Source organism: Myotis brandtii, unplaced genomic scaffold (genome assembly GCF_000412655.1).
Source record: "Myotis brandtii unplaced genomic scaffold, ASM41265v1 scaffold959, whole genome shotgun sequence".
NCBI lineage: Eukaryota > Metazoa > Chordata > Mammalia > Chiroptera > Vespertilionidae > Myotis > Myotis brandtii.
In genome coordinates, this window is record NW_005371966.1 from 1,200,618 (window position 1) to 1,219,219 (window position 18,602).

Consider the following 18,602-nt stretch of genomic DNA (forward strand, 5'->3'; position numbering starts at 1 on the left):
CTCACACCTGGACATGCTACAGAGTCTTCTGGGTGCACCAGTTCCCCAGCTCCACATAGTTGCCCGCCAGCTCCTGGTTTGCTCCCACCAGGTTGAGCAGCATCATGGGCACCACCATGGACTCTGAGGCTGGGGCCCCTGGGAGCCAGGGCCGGCCCAGTCCCGATGGGTCTTTCCGCACCCAGTGGACGATCTGATCCATCATCTCCACAGCTTCGCTCTGGGTGGGGGGAGGGGAGGGGAGGCCCAGGCTGAGGCTGCATCCCATCCAGCCCGCCCACTCACAGGACACCTTTCTCCACCCAGGACCCCCTCCGGGCCTGGCCCCAGGTTGGGTGTGGGGGGCCAGGGTGGATCTGCCCCACCCTGACTCAGAGGCCCCCAGTCTGGGGGTATAGGCCACTCCCAGGCAGTGAGGTTGGGTCTGAAAGCACAAGGGGCCCCAGGAGGAGGGAGAGGCCCCCTCCCAGCCAGGGCAGAGCATGGAGGTCCTTGAAATGTAAAATTAGCAGGATCTGAGCACAGAGGGAAGGGGATTAGTTTGCTAGTATTGTGTTTGGCTCTGTAGTTTTTAAAATTGAAGTGTAACCGACACCCACTAAAGTGCACAAATCCTAGGAGTCCAATTTGGTGAGAATGTAGGTGCCACTTGTGGTGACATTTTTGCTACGTTTGCCTTGCTCTGGCATTCTGTGCTTGAGGGCAGGGATTATGTCATTTGCTTTTGGAGCTTGGCATACAGCAGGCACTCAATAAATGCTTATGAAGCTTGGCATACAGCAGGTACTCAATAAATGCGTGCAGAGCTTGGCATACAGTAGGTACTCAATTAATGCTTGTGGAGCTTGGCATACAGCAGGTACTCAATAAATGCTTGTTGCATGAAGGTCAGGAAATGGGTAAGGGTGAGGAACACAGGATATTTGTGACCCAACTAGTCTGAAAAAAGTGAGGGGGGCATGTTTTTTAATTATATATTTAAATATATTTTAATTAAAGGAATAATAGGTGCTCAGTGGGGACAAAATTCAAAGAGCTCACCAATGTATAAGTCCTAAGTGCCCAAATCCAGAAGAAAACCGAGTACCCTCACCTCTGTTAATGGTGAGCAGGGCATCCTTGCCCACATGTTTCTCTTCTTTCCCTCATTACCAGTGTGATGGTGTTAGGCCAAAATCGTATTTTTTTAAAAAAATTTTTGTTAATTAATCCTCACCTGAGGATAAATTTTTTCCCCCCATTGATTTTTAGAGAGTGGAAGGGAGGGGGAGAGACAGAGAGAAACATTGATGTAAGAGAGAGGAGCTTAGGGTCCAGCCTGGTCTTCTGCTCCCACCTGGAATTGACTAGAGGGGGAAGGCACGTGGCTGAATGACAGGCCCCTTCTGCCACGGGGGAGCTCCAACTTCCAGGAAAACCAGTCCTCCCTCATCAGAGCATCTCCTCTCCCCTCTGAGTGTCCAGCAAGTGGAAGCCAACATAGCACTTGGACCCCAGAGTGTGGAAAAGGCCAGGGAAGAATTGATAAACTAAGTTTTGACAAAGTAAGTTAAGGAGACCAAAGCCATTTAACATATATTTATTGAAATCTACTTGATGCAAGGCACTGTGCTAGGTCTGGTAGGGGAATAAGACATGAAAGACCACCCCTGTCTTCTAAGAGCGCACAATCTAACGGGTGGGGGAGGCAGGGAGGGCGAAGCTCTAGTGCAAGGCTGATTATAGTTAAGTGCCATAAAACAGACAAGTTATGGAGATTGGGAAGAAGGAGAAAAGAGTGCCAACAACCAAAATACGAACTGGGGTGGGACATAGCTACTGTTCTTAGATATGCAAATACTGCTGAAGGCCCAGTTTAAAGAGACCATTTCTACTTTTGAAAGTAAACACCCAAACTGATGCAATGACAATTACAGAATGTAAATATACAGAGTAACAGAGAAGTTATCGATTCTTTGTCTGATGGATTTGCTGGAAGTAGGGAAACACTTCCAAAAGCAGGAACATGGTGGGTGGGGCAAACTTGGGGTCAGTACAGGAATGATAATCAGACAGAAAAGCATTGGTCAAATTCACTGATACTAGAAGGCATAGATTTTTTAACCCATCTTAGCAAACAGAAAACAGTACCACATTTAAATGGGTGTTTACTATAGTCGGGGGGGGGGGGGGCTGGGTCAGGAACTCGGGCCATGTGAACATAAGGAAAGCCAGTCACGTGATGCTTCTCAGGAAGCAGCCAAATGATACATTGGCTCTTGACAGATTGCAAAAAGCAGAGACCCACTCAAGCTGGCTCCGTCAAGGAAGTCTATAGTGGAGGGCAGTCCTCAGAAATCCAAGAACATGAGACCAGGCTTTCCCCAGGGTGCTGGGATTAAAGCATCTCTGGGGCGCCTAGCAGGAACCCATAGATCTTCAAGCCAGTGCTGCCCAACTCCTCTAAATGCGGAGTGCTCCCTCTTTATTCAACACCAACAAGAAACTTCTCAGTTTCCTTGTTTGCAGAACCTGAAAGGCCTGGCCTATCATCTCCAGCCAGCTCTGATGACCAGTTGCTGCCCATGAGTCACGTGGTTAGTTGTGGTTGAATGAATGGGGCCTAGAAGAGGGGTGGGAGTCACATGGCAAACAACAGGGCCCAAGCCAGGGGCACTGGGAATGCAACACCACATGAGAAGGATGCCCACTGTGATCAGGTGGGGCTCATTGTGGAAATCTAAGAGTGGGTCTGACACAACTAATCAACACAGTTAATCTCAAGCAGCAAAAATGGTAAGCAATCGCTGTTTTGGGAAAATTTCAGCAAGTATTCAAAACTTTAATAAAAGCAATGGTGGCTTTCTTTCAGAATATAAGAAAAGGATAGATTTCTAATGAGAACTAGCATTCTATGTAACTCAACTGCTCTTCATTTCCCTTGCAAAAGGTCTGTGTGATTAGAAAGAAAAGTGAAATGAGGTAGATACACAAATGCATAGACAAGCACACACGACAGAAAGCTGGATCACATTTTGCATCTGACGTAGTAGTATAACTAGAGAATCCTAGGAAACCCACCCCCTAGTTGCCAGAGGCAAAAATGGAACTCGGGGCAACTACAGGACATACGTGAAAGCCATAAATTGATTGTTTGGAGCAAACACAACGATGGAAAAGCTGCGGTATTTAGTGTTAACTCTGGAAAAGGGTTTCTTTGAGAGGAAAGTATAGAACCAGGAATGGAAAAAAGTAAAGGAGGGCATGACGGGATGGCAGGACGTCGTGTCCCGGCTGGGGGAAACAAGGCAGTGTTGATGATGCTAAATTCCGAGTTAATACTGCATCTGGATCCTTCAAGAAACCCGACAAATGCCTAGTGAATGGGCAAGAAATGGCAGAGTACTTGCAGGTACAGGTGCCAGATTGTCCCCCCCCCCATGACGTCACCATTCCTTACCAAAGGACACTTGTATCAAACACGCCATAACAGCTTGAAAAGAGAAAAACTGCTGAGAGAAGGAAGTAGCGATCTCAGACACAGATTCACGACTATGCGAGAACTGAAGCCCACAGAGCAAAAGGAATTGCTATGTAACAAGTGCTGTCGGCGGATCTCCAGCCTGGGGCTCAGGATGGAGATGTCGCAGATAGCCACTGGTGTGGCCTGACGGCCATTCCAGAGTACCTTCTGGCTAAGGTCACAGGGGTCACTGTGGGACCCTGCTTCCCAGGATGGGAAGTTCCGCCTCAGCTTTGGTGGGCCCATCAGAAGGGCACACTTCCTCTCCAGGCCCTCTAGTGCCCCTCCTGCTGCCTCTGATCCCAGGCACAGCTGCTGGGAAGCCACAGCCCGTGTGGCTGGCTTCTCCCTGTGGGCTCTGCAGGAGGGGCCAGGCTGCTGGCCAGCCCTTGTTGCTATTCCTCCTGGGGAGGCTGCTGGAAGTAACAGCCCAGCCCCAGAATGACCAGCTTTTATTTCTATGTCACACGGGCCATCAGAAGGGCATCATTGCCCTCCAAACCCTTGTTTTGTTGCCCCTTCTGGGCGCACCTGCTGTAAGTCACAGCCCAGGCTTGTGTGGCCAACTTCGATCACGATGACATGCAGGCCACCAGAGGGGCACGGTTTCTCTCTGAGACTTTGCTCTGTTGCTCCTCTCAGGTGTGGCTGCAGGTGACATCAGAAGACGCGGGTGAATTTCCCCCTCGTTGCCAAAAGTGGAAGCCACCAAACTGACTTCTTTCTTGTTCCAGAGTCACTTCCTAAGAGGAGGATGTGATTCACGTGACATCATCGTCAGGTGAGTCTTCTTGTGTTGGAGGAGATGTCTCTTGGGTGGATCTGCTACTCAGGCACTGAATCCACGCCAGACATGGCCAAGGCTCCCAGGAGCCCAAAGGATGGCCAGCTGTTGCCAAGACCAAGTTGGGACCACCCCATCGATCAGGTGAGGCCCAGCCCTGCTGCTGATGGCTAGGGCTATACTGAGGAACAGTCAGTGTTCTGGCCAAGCTGTGATGGAAGTTTCTCTCACGTGCCTGAGTGGCCAGGTTGGATAGTCAAGTACTGCCTGCAGACATGCGCAGAGTCTGCGTCTTGGATGAGGAGCGAGCCTGCTTCTCCGGCCCATTCCCATCCAGCCTGCCCGCTTGGAACATTCGCCTTCTGGTGGGGCAGGGCTTTCAACTTTTCGTTTGTAGTTAAAATTCTAGAACAAAATGTCATATCTAACTACTCAACCAATGAAAATTATGACTTAACGGACAATGAATGCTTGGATACGTAAAAATTAAAAGCTTACATAACAAAAAGTATAATAAAACTGCTACAGAGAACAAAGCAATAAAATTGAAAAAGAGATCGTCATAATCGATATAGAAAGAACTTCTGTATAAAGTCAATATATCCAAAGGTAACTTGATAACTGGTCAAAGGAGATGAACGTACGATTTGCATGCAAGAAAACGGAAACAGTATTTAAGTCATTGCATGAGAAAGAAGATGAGACTAGGAGTCAGAAGGCCTGGGTCCATCCCCAGTTCTGGTACTAATGAGCCATAGAATGACAGCAATAACTATGACGATGACAGCAGATGCCCTTCACTGAGTGTCTCTCCATGCAGGGCGTGGTGTCATAGTCCTCACCATAACCCCAGGAGGTAGTCCTGTGATCATCCCCGTTTTAGAGCCGGAACTGAGGGTTGAGAAGTAACATCTAGGTCCCATTCGATGACAGGCAATTGTTCTCGAAAAGGAGGTGTCACCTTACACTTGAGTCCTTGATGTCCCTGCTACTATGGGGATGCTCTCTCAACTACTTGATTTTGAACAAGATAGTGCTGCTAAGGACGACTCATTAGCCTGAAGCAAACTCCAACCGATGCTAGTTTTGTGTATGTGTGGGACTCACCAGATAGAATTGGTTTCAGAAAAAAGGACACAAAAGAAATGGAACCTAGGAGTATGACCTCACAATGACAAGTTTTAGATGCTTAAAAGGCTTTGAAAGGTCATTTAAAAAAGGAACACCTTGAGTGGTTATATTGTAAAGTTATGAGACAATTTTTAAAAACAATTGTCCTAATCTTACATGGACACGTACTTATGGTTTGGGAGGAAATTTCTAGTGAGAGCCTTGTCACAATGCTACATGGAACACAGCTCGAATGGATGGAAACCATTTGATGTGCTTTGAAACTGATGATTCAAAAGGGGCTCCCAGGCTAGTGAGGTCAGAAATGCACGTGAGGAGTTAGAACAAAATGATATGGAGCCGAGTGTGGGGGGAAAGGGGAATATTTTCTAAATTAATATATTATTCTATATAATATGTGATTTATAATATGTATGTGTAACTAAATAAATTAAACATTATGACACATTTGAGTATTCTATTTACATCCCTAAAAATTTATAGATTCAAGTAGGCCAAAAGACTTTGGGGCAATCTTTTCTTCGGGAAAGTTGGGCTCACATTATGTTGACACCATCACTGAATAGCTGTGTCAGTTTCCCTGAGGTGGGAGCTCAGAGGGGAGGACCAACAAGCCGCCCTCCAGCCCCACATCCAGGTTTCTCCTCACATTCTCAGATTCAAGGCCTGCAGATTTAAATACCTTGAAGATATCTGATGCGAGATAAACTAGCTGAAATAAATTAAAATGGACAAAGCTACTCTCGAGAGGCAAAATGGGAAATGTACACTTATAAATTGCTGGTGGCAGTATAAATTGGTTTCAACCTTTCTGACAATAAAATATATAAGCGCTACAAAACTGTTCATCTCCTTTGACTCTGCCATCCCACTCTAGGGTGGGGGGTGTAGGGGGGACAGGGACCCATGGACAGACAAGGGTCTGCGGGCCTCATCTACTCGTGATGGGTTGGCTGATGCTTCTGCAGCGAGGATCGCCTCTTGAACACGCGGCCACACTCACTGCACTCACAGCGTTTGGCTCCACTGTGGGTTCTCCGATGGCGACTCAGGCCTGAGCTCCTCCGGAAGGCCTTCCCGCACTTGTCACACTCGTAGGGCTTCAGTCCGCTGTGGATCCGCCGGTGTTTGATCAGGTCGGAGGGGCCCCGGAAGGCCTTGCCGCAGTCGCCACATGCGTAGGGCCGCTCGCCCGTGTGGATGCGCTGGTGCTCCAGGAGGCTGGAGCTCTGCCTGAAGGCCTTCCCGCACTGGCCGCACTCGTATGGTTTCTCGCCTGTGTGAATCCGCCGATGCTTAGTGAGCTCTGAGCTCCTCCGGAACAGCTTGCCGCAGTGGGCACACCCATAGGGCTTGGCACCGCTGTGGATGCGCTGGTGCTCGGCCAGGCCATTGACCCCTCGGAAGGACTTGCCGCAGTCGTCACAGTCGAAAGGCAGGTGGCCGGTGTGCATTCGCTGGTGCTTGAGAAGCTCCTGGCGATCCAGGAAATCCCTGCTACAGGCCTTGCAGGCAAAGGGCTTTTCTGAAATATGCAGCTTCTGATGGCGAAAGAGGTGGGTGTTCACTTTGAAGGATCGCCCACACTCCTCGCAATCAAAGGGCTTCTCTCTGCTGTGGACGCGCAGATGTTGACTAAGGCCTGCGTTCTTCTTAAATCTTTTCCCACATTCCTCACACTCGAAGGGCTTTGCCTCCTCCTCCATTTGCTCCCTCTTCTCCGTGGCATCATCCAGGGCCTGGCTTGGGCCGGGGCGGGGCTCTACAGCCACGTGGCTCTTCCGGTGCTCGTTGAACTCAGAGACCCCCCTGAAGACCTTCCCGCAATCCCCACACTCCCAGCCCTTCTCCTCACTGTGAATACTCTGGTGCTGCACAAGGAGGACCTTAAGCCGAAACGCATCCCCACACTCTTTACACGCAAAGTGATGCTCTACAGGCAGATTCTGGGGGTTCCCTCCCCTCCCCTTAGAGTCCCCATTCTGTTTGACCTCAGGTTTGGGCTCACTGGCCCTCGAGGAACTCCTGGATGCCATCTCCTGTGGTTGGGCGTCTTCACCCTTCGTCTGGTGTTGGGTCACCAAGATGCTTTCTGAAATGAGAACCAGAAGACACTGCAGTCTGTAAAGAAGGGAGGAAGGAGGTTATTCTTTGTTAAGAATCGCTTTCCTGCCCAGCCAGCGTGGCTCAGTGGTTGAGCATTGACCTATGAACCAGGAAGTCATGGTTTGATTTCTGGTCAGAGCACATGTCTGTGGTTATGGGCTTGATCACCAGTGGGAGGTGTGCAGGAAGCAGCCAATCAGTGATTCTCTCTCATCATTGATATTTCTATCTCTCTCTCTCTCCCTTTCTCTCTGAAATCAATAAAAGTATATATATATTTTAAAAAGAAGCGCTTTCCTCCTGAGACAGCTGCAGAGCACTGGGCCTGGGGGCCACCGGGTCAGGACAGCTGGTGCTCATCCGACCAGAAGCAAGGACCATAGAGGGAAGGGGCAGAAGAGCCTGATTGATCGTGCTTCCTACCAAAGTGGGCCCAGGGAGGTCTCCCCTTCTGTGACTGAGCAGCAGCCACACCCTTTCCCCAAAGACTCAGCTGGGCTTCCCCCACCATTTCCTCACATTTCTTTAGGATTCTTTTTCACTCACCAGAATACGTAGCTCGATCCGTGTTAAGGGTCTGATACCAATAGTGTGTGTCCTGGCAGCCAGTGAGAGACGAAGGCAGGATTCAAAACAGGAACTCCTGCTCGTGGGAAAGGAAACGGGTTATGGCAGCGGCCAGAGACGGCATCGGAAAGAGCACAGAATAAGCAGGGACTTCAAAGGGGAACCTCCTTCAATTCTCAAAGTCTAGGTTGGCTGTGACTTTCGGAAGTCATTCGTCCATTTCAAATGCCTTCCCCAATGAGTAACTCCTGCCAGGGGCTCGATGAGATGGCTCTGGGCCTGCTCTGTCGGAGTGGCAGGTGGTCGTCCTGGGGAGTGGACCCTCCCTTTCTCTATATCCACCACCTCGGGGCCCCACACTGAACTCCATGCTCTTCCACAATCCACACGTGACCCCGGCGTCTCTCTTCTAAGAACCCTCGCTACCTCACACATCAGCATGATGGTGAACAGGAGCTTGCTGTTGCCAACCTTTCTCTCGACAGTCAACTATAATGAAATGGCCATGCGATTTGTATCATTTGTGAGATTAATTAATTATAAATTACAGTGGCACATGTATTTCAATTTCTTTTCTAATAAAAAACTGGAGGGGAGTTTATCCATGCCATTAGAAGTTGCGGGGAGCCCTGCGAGAAATCGAGTGTAACAGACCCCTTGTATTTTCTTACAGCCCATCCCTAGGGGGCACAAGCCCCCTCCATCCCACTCCTGCTGCTTAGGATCATGAAGCTGGTGGAAGGGCTAGGGGTGTCCTTACCCACAGAAGTCACGTTGCCGTAATATGCCGGCGTCCTCTGCTCAGGGTCCAGCCTCAACCACTCCCTTTTTGTGAGGTACTGTGCCACGTCACCAAATGTCAGTGAATCCTGAAAGAATTAAAAAGGATCATCAGTTCTCCCATTCATTCTAGAATGAGGTAGCGGCAGTCCCAGTAACAACAGGGACATGAGGTGAGGGTCTGGAGTGGGTGTGCCCTGCTAACATGGAGATCTACACGCAAGTGTCGAGAAGTCCTAGGAAGACAACCTGACCATGTGCCAGGAGACCTGGGCCACGGCACTGGCCTCACAAGGGACCTTGGTTCAGTCCCTTTCCTGGATTGAAATTTAGCTCCCCCGGTGTTAGATGGGGATTACAAGCCCAGTGGGCATCCATTCCTTGGCAGAGCCCAGGGAGAGAAGCGGAGGGAGGGAGAAATGAAGGGAGGGAAGGCAGCAGCTGAGGTCCAGGCCCTGCCTTGTGTCATGCTCGGGCAAGAGGTGAGGCTGAGGCTAGAACAGGGAGGAGTGACGGGCAGAAGACAGCACAGCTCACCTGGGCCTCCAGCATCTCAAGATGGCCTACTGGGACCTGTTTTCCCCAGCTCTATCCCGGGGAAGGGCAAGACCCTGGTGGGGGGCAGGAGCAGGCAAAGTTATGGGAAGTGAAAAGAGCTGTGAGTGACAGCAGCCCTGGGATGTGACTGGCAACTTCCTTTCCCCTGGTTTTATATCTTGTTGAGTCTTCTCTTGCACAGCTGCCGAATGACAAGGCACAGCCTGGGTAGGCCTAAGAAAACATATCCCAAGCAATGGGCAAAGTGGACTGACAAAGAATGAATGCAGGCAGGCCAGAGGGAGCCCTGACGAGACAAATGAATGGTAGCCCAGGCACAGCCAGGAGAAGACAAAGACGGAGGGCCGATGGCGGGGAGACTGGCTCTCAGAGACAGGCCAGCCACAGGCCTCCCAGCAGTGAGCCTTGAAGAGGTCAGTGCCCACTCACACTGCACAGGAAGAAAGCGTTACCCGAAGAATATCAGAAGAAATAATTAGGAAGTGAGAGATTCTTTCCAACTGTGTAGGGGCAACAAAAAGCTAGATCGGGCCACTGGAGAGAAGAGAGGCAATGAAGGGCAGGAGGCAGGGTTTTCTGCCCAGCGGCAAGGCCTTTATTAGCCACCTCCCACCCACTGAAGCAGTGCGCCAGGTGACCATGAGTCAGCCACAGACCAGAACACTTGTGTGATACATTGGACAAAAGGGAGATTTTTAAAAAAAGCTGAAAAAAGAAGCATCAAAGAAAATATCTTCAAGCACTAACTTACTAAATAAATAAAAAAGGTCTGAATAGTATATATGTTACCTTTTTCTCCCAGGTTGCAGAATTGGTGAAAAATTACAAGATGCTACCACAGATGTGCGCATCACAGACCTCCCACTTCCGTGAGTTCAAAGAAACAGGAGCATGGTGTCTGTTCTGATGCCAGGTCAATTCAATTCCATTTATAATTAAATGAAAAGGAAGCATTTTTACACCAGCTCAAGGAGTACAAAGCCCAGATACTCCAGCTGAAAGACTTACATAAAATTCGATGCTATGTTAAAAGGATGGATGGAGATTTCCAATTCTGGCTGTGATGGAGTAACAAGGATAGACTTCATATCCTGCCATAAACAAGCAGAAAACTGTATAGAATAGATGTAAGGCAACAGGATTTTTTTGTTATTGTTGTTAATCCTCACCTGAGGGTATTTTCTCATTGATTTTTAGAGAGAGTGGAAGGGAGAGGGAGAGACACAGAGAGAAACATCGATTGAGTTGCCTCTCGCACATTCCCCGACCAGGGCAGGGATTGAGGCTGCAACTGAGGTACATGCCCTTGACCGGAATCGAACCCAAGACCCTTCAGTCTGCAGGCTGGTGCTCTAACCACTGAGAAAACTGGCTAGGGCAAAGCAACAGTTTTTAGACATTGGACAGCAGGCAGCACAGGATCATGATCCCTGAGAGAAGAAAAACAAAATGAGGTGAGCCTTATCGCTGTCCAGGTTCTCTCTCTGGAAGCAATTTCCAGATTGAGAGTGTAGAGAAGGACCCAAATAGAGCTCGCTGGCTTCAAGGCACAGATCGGTGTTTAAGGCAGCCGGACGTGCCAGAGCAGAGTTCCAGAAAGGAGGGAGCTATGCAGAAAAAAAGAGCTCCAAAAAAAGGTCTTCATAAAACTCCCCTCGAGTCTTTCCTGACTCCCCAGCCATGAATGCACACAGTGAAACTCCAAGACTGGGGAAAGCAGGACCAGGAAGCTGTAAGCGGAGTAATTCCCAGAACACACAAAGCAAGAGAGATGTTCAGGGTCCAAACAACCAGCAGAGAGTCCTCCTCAGTGATCACCTGGGGCATTCAGTAGACAATAGTGCAGTGAAGGCCCAGGGAGAGGGCAGGAGAGAGGTTGGGGGAGTCAATGGGGGAAAAAGGGGAACATCTGTAATACTTTCAACAACAAAAGGAAATAAAAACAGAAATAAAGGAAAAAGAAGAGATGGGACAGATAGAAACAAACAGCAAGACAGTAAATTTAAATCCAACCATATAATTAAGTGAAATGCAAATGGAGTCAAAAAGGGTAGGATTTCCTTCTTTTTTTTTTACAGCTAAGTAGTATTCCATTATGTAAACGCACCTCACTTTTTTGGGGGTGGGGAGAGCATTATGCTAAGTGAAATGAGACAGAGAAAGACAAGTGCCATATGATTTCACTCATAGGTAGAATCTAATGAACAAAATAAAGTAACAAACAAAATAGAAACGGACTCATAGATAGAGAACAGACTGGTAGCAGAGGGCTGGAGGCTGGGTGAAGGGATTAAGCAAAAAAACAAAAAACCCCTCATAGGTACAGGCAACAGTATGGTGATTACCACAGGGAAAAGGGGAGTTGGGGAGTAGAAGCGAGTAAAGGGAGGATAAATGGTGATTGAAGGAGACTTGACTTGGGGCGGTGAACACACAATACAGTGTACAGATGATGTGTTGTAGAATCGTGTACCTGAAATCTGTAATATTTTGTTAATCAATATCCCCCCAATAAATTTAATAAAAAGAAAAAAAGTACAAACGGACTACACACTCCAAATAAAAGGCAGAGATTATCAGACTGTATTTAAAAAATGAGACTCAACTATATGCTGTCTACAAGAAATCTTAAATCATCATTGATATTTCTATCTCTCTCTCTCTCCCTTTCTCTCTGAAATCAATAAAAGTATATATATATTTTAAAAAGAATCGCTTTCCTCCTGAGACAGCTGCAGAGCACTGGGCCTGGGGGCCACCGGGTCAGGACAGCTGGTGCTCATCCGACCAGAAGCAAGGACCATAGAGGGAAGGGGCAGAAGAGCCTGATTGATCGTGCTTCCTACCAAAGTGGGCCCAGGGAGGTCTCCCCTTCTGTGACTGAGCAGCAGCCACACCCTTTCCCCAAAGACTCAGCTGGGCTTCCCCCACCATTTCCTCACATTTCTTTAGGATTCTTTTTCACTCACCAGAATACGTAGCTCGATCCGTGTTAAGGGTCTGATACCAATAGTGTGTGTCCTGGCAGCCAGTGAGAGACGAAGGCAGGATTCAAAACAGGAACTCCTGCTCGTGGGAAAGGAAACGGGTTATGGCAGCGGCCAGAGACGGCATCGGAAAGAGCACAGAATAAGCAGGGACTTCAAAGGGGAACCTCCTTCAATTCTCAAAGTCTAGGTTGGCTGTGACTTTCGGAAGTCATTCGTCCATTTCAAATGCCTTCCCCAATGAGTAACTCCTGCCAGGGGCTCGATGAGATGGCTCTGGGCCTGCTCTGTCGGAGTGGCAGGTGGTCGTCCTGGGGAGTGGACCCTCCCTTTCTCTATATCCACCACCTCGGGGCCCCACACTGAACTCCATGCTCTTCCACAATCCACACGTGACCCCGGCGTCTCTCTTCTAAGAACCCTCGCTACCTCACACATCAGCATGATGGTGAACAGGAGCTTGCTGTTGCCAACCTTTCTCTCGACAGTCAACTATAATGAAATGGCCATGCGATTTGTATCATTTGTGAGATTAATTAATTATAAATTACAGTGGCACATGTATTTCAATTTCTTTTCTAATAAAAAACTGGAGGGGAGTTTATCCATGCCATTAGAAGTTGCGGGGAGCCCTGCGAGAAATCGAGTGTAACAGACCCCTTGTATTTTCTTACAGCCCATCCCTAGGGGGCACAAGCCCCCTCCATCCCACTCCTGCTGCTTAGGATCATGAAGCTGGTGGAAGGGCTAGGGGTGTCCTTACCCACAGAAGTCACGTTGCCGTAATATGCCGGCGTCCTCTGCTCAGGGTCCAGCCTCAACCACTCCCTTTTTGTGAGGTACTGTGCCACGTCACCAAATGTCAGTGAATCCTGAAAGAATTAAAAAGGATCATCAGTTCTCCCATTCATTCTAGAATGAGGTAGCGGCAGTCCCAGTAACAACAGGGACATGAGGTGAGGGTCTGGAGTGGGTGTGCCCTGCTAACATGGAGATCTACACGCAAGTGTCGAGAAGTCCTAGGAAGACAACCTGACCATGTGCCAGGAGACCTGGGCCACGGCACTGGCCTCACAAGGGACCTTGGTTCAGTCCCTTTCCTGGATTGAAATTTAGCTCCCCCGGTGTTAGATGGGGATTACAAGCCCAGTGGGCATCCATTCCTTGGCAGAGCCCAGGGAGAGAAGCGGAGGGAGGGAGAAATGAAGGGAGGGAAGGCAGCAGCTGAGGTCCAGGCCCTGCCTTGTGTCATGCTCGGGCAAGAGGTGAGGCTGAGGCTAGAACAGGGAGGAGTGACGGGCAGAAGACAGCACAGCTCACCTGGGCCTCCAGCATCTCAAGATGGCCTACTGGGACCTGTTTTCCCCAGCTCTATCCCGGGGAAGGGCAAGACCCTGGTGGGGGGCAGGAGCAGGCAAAGTTATGGGAAGTGAAAAGAGCTGTGAGTGACAGCAGCCCTGGGATGTGACTGGCAACTTCCTTTCCCCTGGTTTTATATCTTGTTGAGTCTTCTCTTGCACAGCTGCCGAATGACAAGGCACAGCCTGGGTAGGCCTAAGAAAACATATCCCAAGCAATGGGCAAAGTGGACTGACAAAGAATGAATGCAGGCAGGCCAGAGGGAGCCCTGACGAGACAAATGAATGGTAGCCCAGGCACAGCCAGGAGAAGACAAAGACGGAGGGCCGATGGCGGGGAGACTGGCTCTCAGAGACAGGCCAGCCACAGGCCTCCCAGCAGTGAGCCTTGAAGAGGTCAGTGCCCACTCACACTGCACAGGAAGAAAGCGTTACCCGAAGAATATCAGAAGAAATAATTAGGAAGTGAGAGATTCTTTCCAACTGTGTAGGGGCAACAAAAAGCTAGATCGGGCCACTGGAGAGAAGAGAGGCAATGAAGGGCAGGAGGCAGGGTTTTCTGCCCAGCGGCAAGGCCTTTATTAGCCACCTCCCACCCACTGAAGCAGTGCGCCAGGTGACCATGAGTCAGCCACAGACCAGAACACTTGTGTGATACATTGGACAAAAGGGAGATTTTTAAAAAAAGCTGAAAAAAGAAGCATCAAAGAAAATATCTTCAAGCACTAACTTACTAAATAAATAAAAAAGGTCTGAATAGTATATATGTTACCTTTTTCTCCCAGGTTGCAGAATTGGTGAAAAATTACAAGATGCTACCACAGATGTGCGCATCACAGACCTCCCACTTCCGTGAGTTCAAAGAAACAGGAGCATGGTGTCTGTTCTGATGCCAGGTCAATTCAATTCCATTTATAATTAAATGAAAAGGAAGCATTTTTACACCAGCTCAAGGAGTACAAAGCCCAGATACTCCAGCTGAAAGACTTACATAAAATTCGATGCTATGTTAAAAGGATGGATGGAGATTTCCAATTCTGGCTGTGATGGAGTAACAAGGATAGACTTCATATCCTGCCATAAACAAGCAGAAAACTGTATAGAATAGATGTAAGGCAACAGGATTTTTTTGTTATTGTTGTTAATCCTCACCTGAGGGTATTTTCTCATTGATTTTTAGAGAGAGTGGAAGGGAGAGGGAGAGACACAGAGAGAAACATCGATTGAGTTGCCTCTCGCACATTCCCCGACCAGGGCAGGGATTGAGGCTGCAACTGAGGTACATGCCCTTGACCGGAATCGAACCCAAGACCCTTCAGTCTGCAGGCTGGTGCTCTAACCACTGAGAAAACTGGCTAGGGCAAAGCAACAGTTTTTAGACATTGGACAGCAGGCAGCACAGGATCATGATCCCTGAGAGAAGAAAAACAAAATGAGGTGAGCCTTATCGCTGTCCAGGTTCTCTCTCTGGAAGCAATTTCCAGATTGAGAGTGTAGAGAAGGACCCAAATAGAGCTCGCTGGCTTCAAGGCACAGATCGGTGTTTAAGGCAGCCGGACGTGCCAGAGCAGAGTTCCAGAAAGGAGGGAGCTATGCAGAAAAAAAGAGCTCCAAAAAAAGGTCTTCATAAAACTCCCCTCGAGTCTTTCCTGACTCCCCAGCCATGAATGCACACAGTGAAACTCCAAGACTGGGGAAAGCAGGACCAGGAAGCTGTAAGCGGAGTAATTCCCAGAACACACAAAGCAAGAGAGATGTTCAGGGTCCAAACAACCAGCAGAGAGTCCTCCTCAGTGATCACCTGGGGCATTCAGTAGACAATAGTGCAGTGAAGGCCCAGGGAGAGGGCAGGAGAGAGGTTGGGGGAGTCAATGGGGGAAAAAGGGGAACATCTGTAATACTTTCAACAACAAAAGGAAATAAAAACAGAAATAAAGGAAAAAGAAGAGATGGGACAGATAGAAACAAACAGCAAGACAGTAAATTTAAATCCAACCATATAATTAAGTGAAATGCAAATGGAGTCAAAAAGGGTAGGATTTCCTTCTTTTTTTTTTACAGCTAAGTAGTATTCCATTATGTAAACGCACCTCACTTTTTTGGGGGTGGGGAGAGCATTATGCTAAGTGAAATGAGACAGAGAAAGACAAGTGCCATATGATTTCACTCATAGGTAGAATCTAATGAACAAAATAAAGTAACAAACAAAATAGAAACGGACTCATAGATAGAGAACAGACTGGTAGCAGAGGGCTGGAGGCTGGGTGAAGGGATTAAGCAAAAAAACAAAAAACCCCTCATAGGTACAGGCAACAGTATGGTGATTACCACAGGGAAAAGGGGAGTTGGGGAGTAGAAGCGAGTAAAGGGAGGATAAATGGTGATTGAAGGAGACTTGACTTGGGGCGGTGAACACACAATACAGTGTACAGATGATGTGTTGTAGAATCGTGTACCTGAAATCTGTAATATTTTGTTAATCAATATCCCCCCAATAAATTTAATAAAAAGAAAAAAAGTACAAACGGACTACACACTCCAAATAAAAGGCAGAGATTATCAGACTGTATTTAAAAAATGAGACTCAACTATATGCTGTCTACAAGAAATCTTAAATTTATCTAAAGACTTTAAATGTAAAGACCTGGGTAGGTTAAAAGTAAAAGGATGGAAAACAATATACTATCACCAACAGGAAGGGTCTGAGTTATCCCCATGTCATAAAAACGAGAGAGAGTGGGAGAATTATGAATGCAGCTCAGAGCTCTGGAGACTGTACTGAAGGGTCCTAGAACTCAGAGCGGGCACAACTGGAGAGGTTAGGTATCAAATCAACAGGTGGCAGAAAACCAATAAACAAACGAACAAAACAAAAATAAATAAAAATGGAAAAAAAAAATCAACAGGTGGCCGATGCAGGATGACATGCAGATTATAAAAATGCGAATCCTTGGCAGAAGATGTAGACAGACAGAACTATTTGTTAAATCATCAAAAAAAGGTAGGCAAAGGGGAGAGGATGGCTAAATATAGATTTGCTTTTCAGGAGGTGAAAGGCATAAACTGAGATTGGCTTGTAGCTAAAATGGGCACACCTCTACTGCAGTGAGTGCTACCCTGGGGTGGGGTCTGGGTCTAGAAAGGTCTGCTTTCTGTTTCTGTAATGTGTGAATTACTGGTAACCAAACTGCATTTCTTTGGTAATCAGAAAAGAATAACAATTTTAAAAGGTGTGGGCAGATTTTGGATAAAAAAGGTGCTCAGATGCAAGAGGACAGGGCTGAGGCCAAGGAGACAACAGGGAACCGCCCTCCAAGCTGGGCAACATCCTGAAGGGCCCACATGGGCAAGGCAGGCACAGACAGAGAAGAGGGGCTGGCAGGAATGTGGGTTGTCCCAGAAAACTTAGAGGCAGCACCATGGGGTTGCAACTTCCAGGGCTTGTTTCCCCCCTCCCCCACATTGTCAGCGCCATGGACAGGTGTGTGCAGGCCTTCCTTGGCCCCAGCATCCACAGAAGCCCCCTTCCCATCTCTAACCAGCTGCCCAGCACAGGCGATTCCCTGGTGTGTGAATTAAGCCCCAAGTGCCCAGCAGCCAAGCCCTCTGTGTCGCGCTATCTCCTGGGCAGGGCCCTCTCTGAGCAGTTGGATTCTTCCTGGTTTACATTTGATGTCTGGTTTGACTTCCAACTCGAAACGAACTGGTCATAGATTACTTATACGATTCATTTATTAAGATGTACTTCCAACTGACATTGAGGTTTTGCTGCCAAGTGTAAGGGCGGTGGGAGAACACCTTGCATTCACCTTCTGAGAAAGATGGCCTGTTACAAACCCTTAGGCCAGAGACCCAAGTAAGCCCTTAACCCCCGACAGGGCCCTGGCTGACCCACCAGACCCATATTCTGCACCCCAAATCTCAGTCATTCCTTCCAGACAATCTGACCTTCATCCTTCCTAGATATGCCAAGGCGATGCCTTTCAGGGCCTCTGGCCATTACACAAGTGGCTTCTTCTAGGAATTCAGACCTCACTCGAGTGTCTTCACTCTCCAGCCCCATCAGGGTATACTACTAATACTAGTAACACTTTTTACTACCTAAAAATTATCCTCTGAAATTGTTTGTTTTTACCTGACTTTCCCCAGAAGAAATGTCACCTCTCACAGGACAGGGGTCTTTTTTTTCTTGGTCACCCCGACCCCCAACATCTGCAGCAGCTCCTGGCCTTGAGTGGGTAGTGATAAACAGAGGGGGAGGGGCACATTAAACAGAGCAAACTGCCATTTACGGGTTTGGAAATGTGTTCCCGTCCCCAAAATTAATTTAATTGTCTAATTGTCACAACCTGTAAGTTATTATGCCTCCATTTTACAGAGCAGGAAGTCATGGATCCAAGAAGTTAAGTAACTTGCCTAAGGTCCAGCTCCCAATATTTTAGACTTTTCGAACCACAATAGAGGAGAGAAATAATACCCAACCCTCTATCACCAGAAGATAGGCAGTCACAGAGAGTCCCTGCAGATGTACCTCTCTCTCTCTCTCTCTTTCTCTCTCTCTCTCTCTCTCTCTAAAAAAAAACTCTCTCTCTCTCACACACACACACACACACTCACACACACACACACACACACACACACACACACACACACACACACACAAGCACACACAGTTATTCCAAGCCACCCACATTTGAGAAAATCCTCTTGAAGTGTTCCATTTAATGGAGCGGATCCCACCAAAGTGTTTTTATTTATCTGGCCTGATTAACTGTTGAAATCCCGGAGCCACAACTCCCAAGCGAATCATTGGTTATTCTTTCCCAGGT

General features: G+C 48.1%; 1 protein-coding gene across 1 annotated transcript; it reads right to left on the minus strand.

Annotated features, from left to right (window-relative positions):
• Positions 1 to 1,563: 1,563 nt before the first annotated feature.
• On the minus strand, positions 1,564 to 17,836 carry ZNF275 (zinc finger protein 275). The gene is given in 7 exon segments (XM_014533245.1): positions 1,564 to 7,509; positions 8,070 to 8,100; positions 12,406 to 12,494; positions 13,179 to 13,287; positions 13,736 to 13,782; positions 13,785 to 13,809; positions 17,810 to 17,836. Coding segments are annotated over 7 exon segments (1,485 nt in total). The 3' UTR covers positions 1,564 to 6,352.
• Between the last annotated feature and the right edge of the window lie 766 nt (positions 17,837 to 18,602).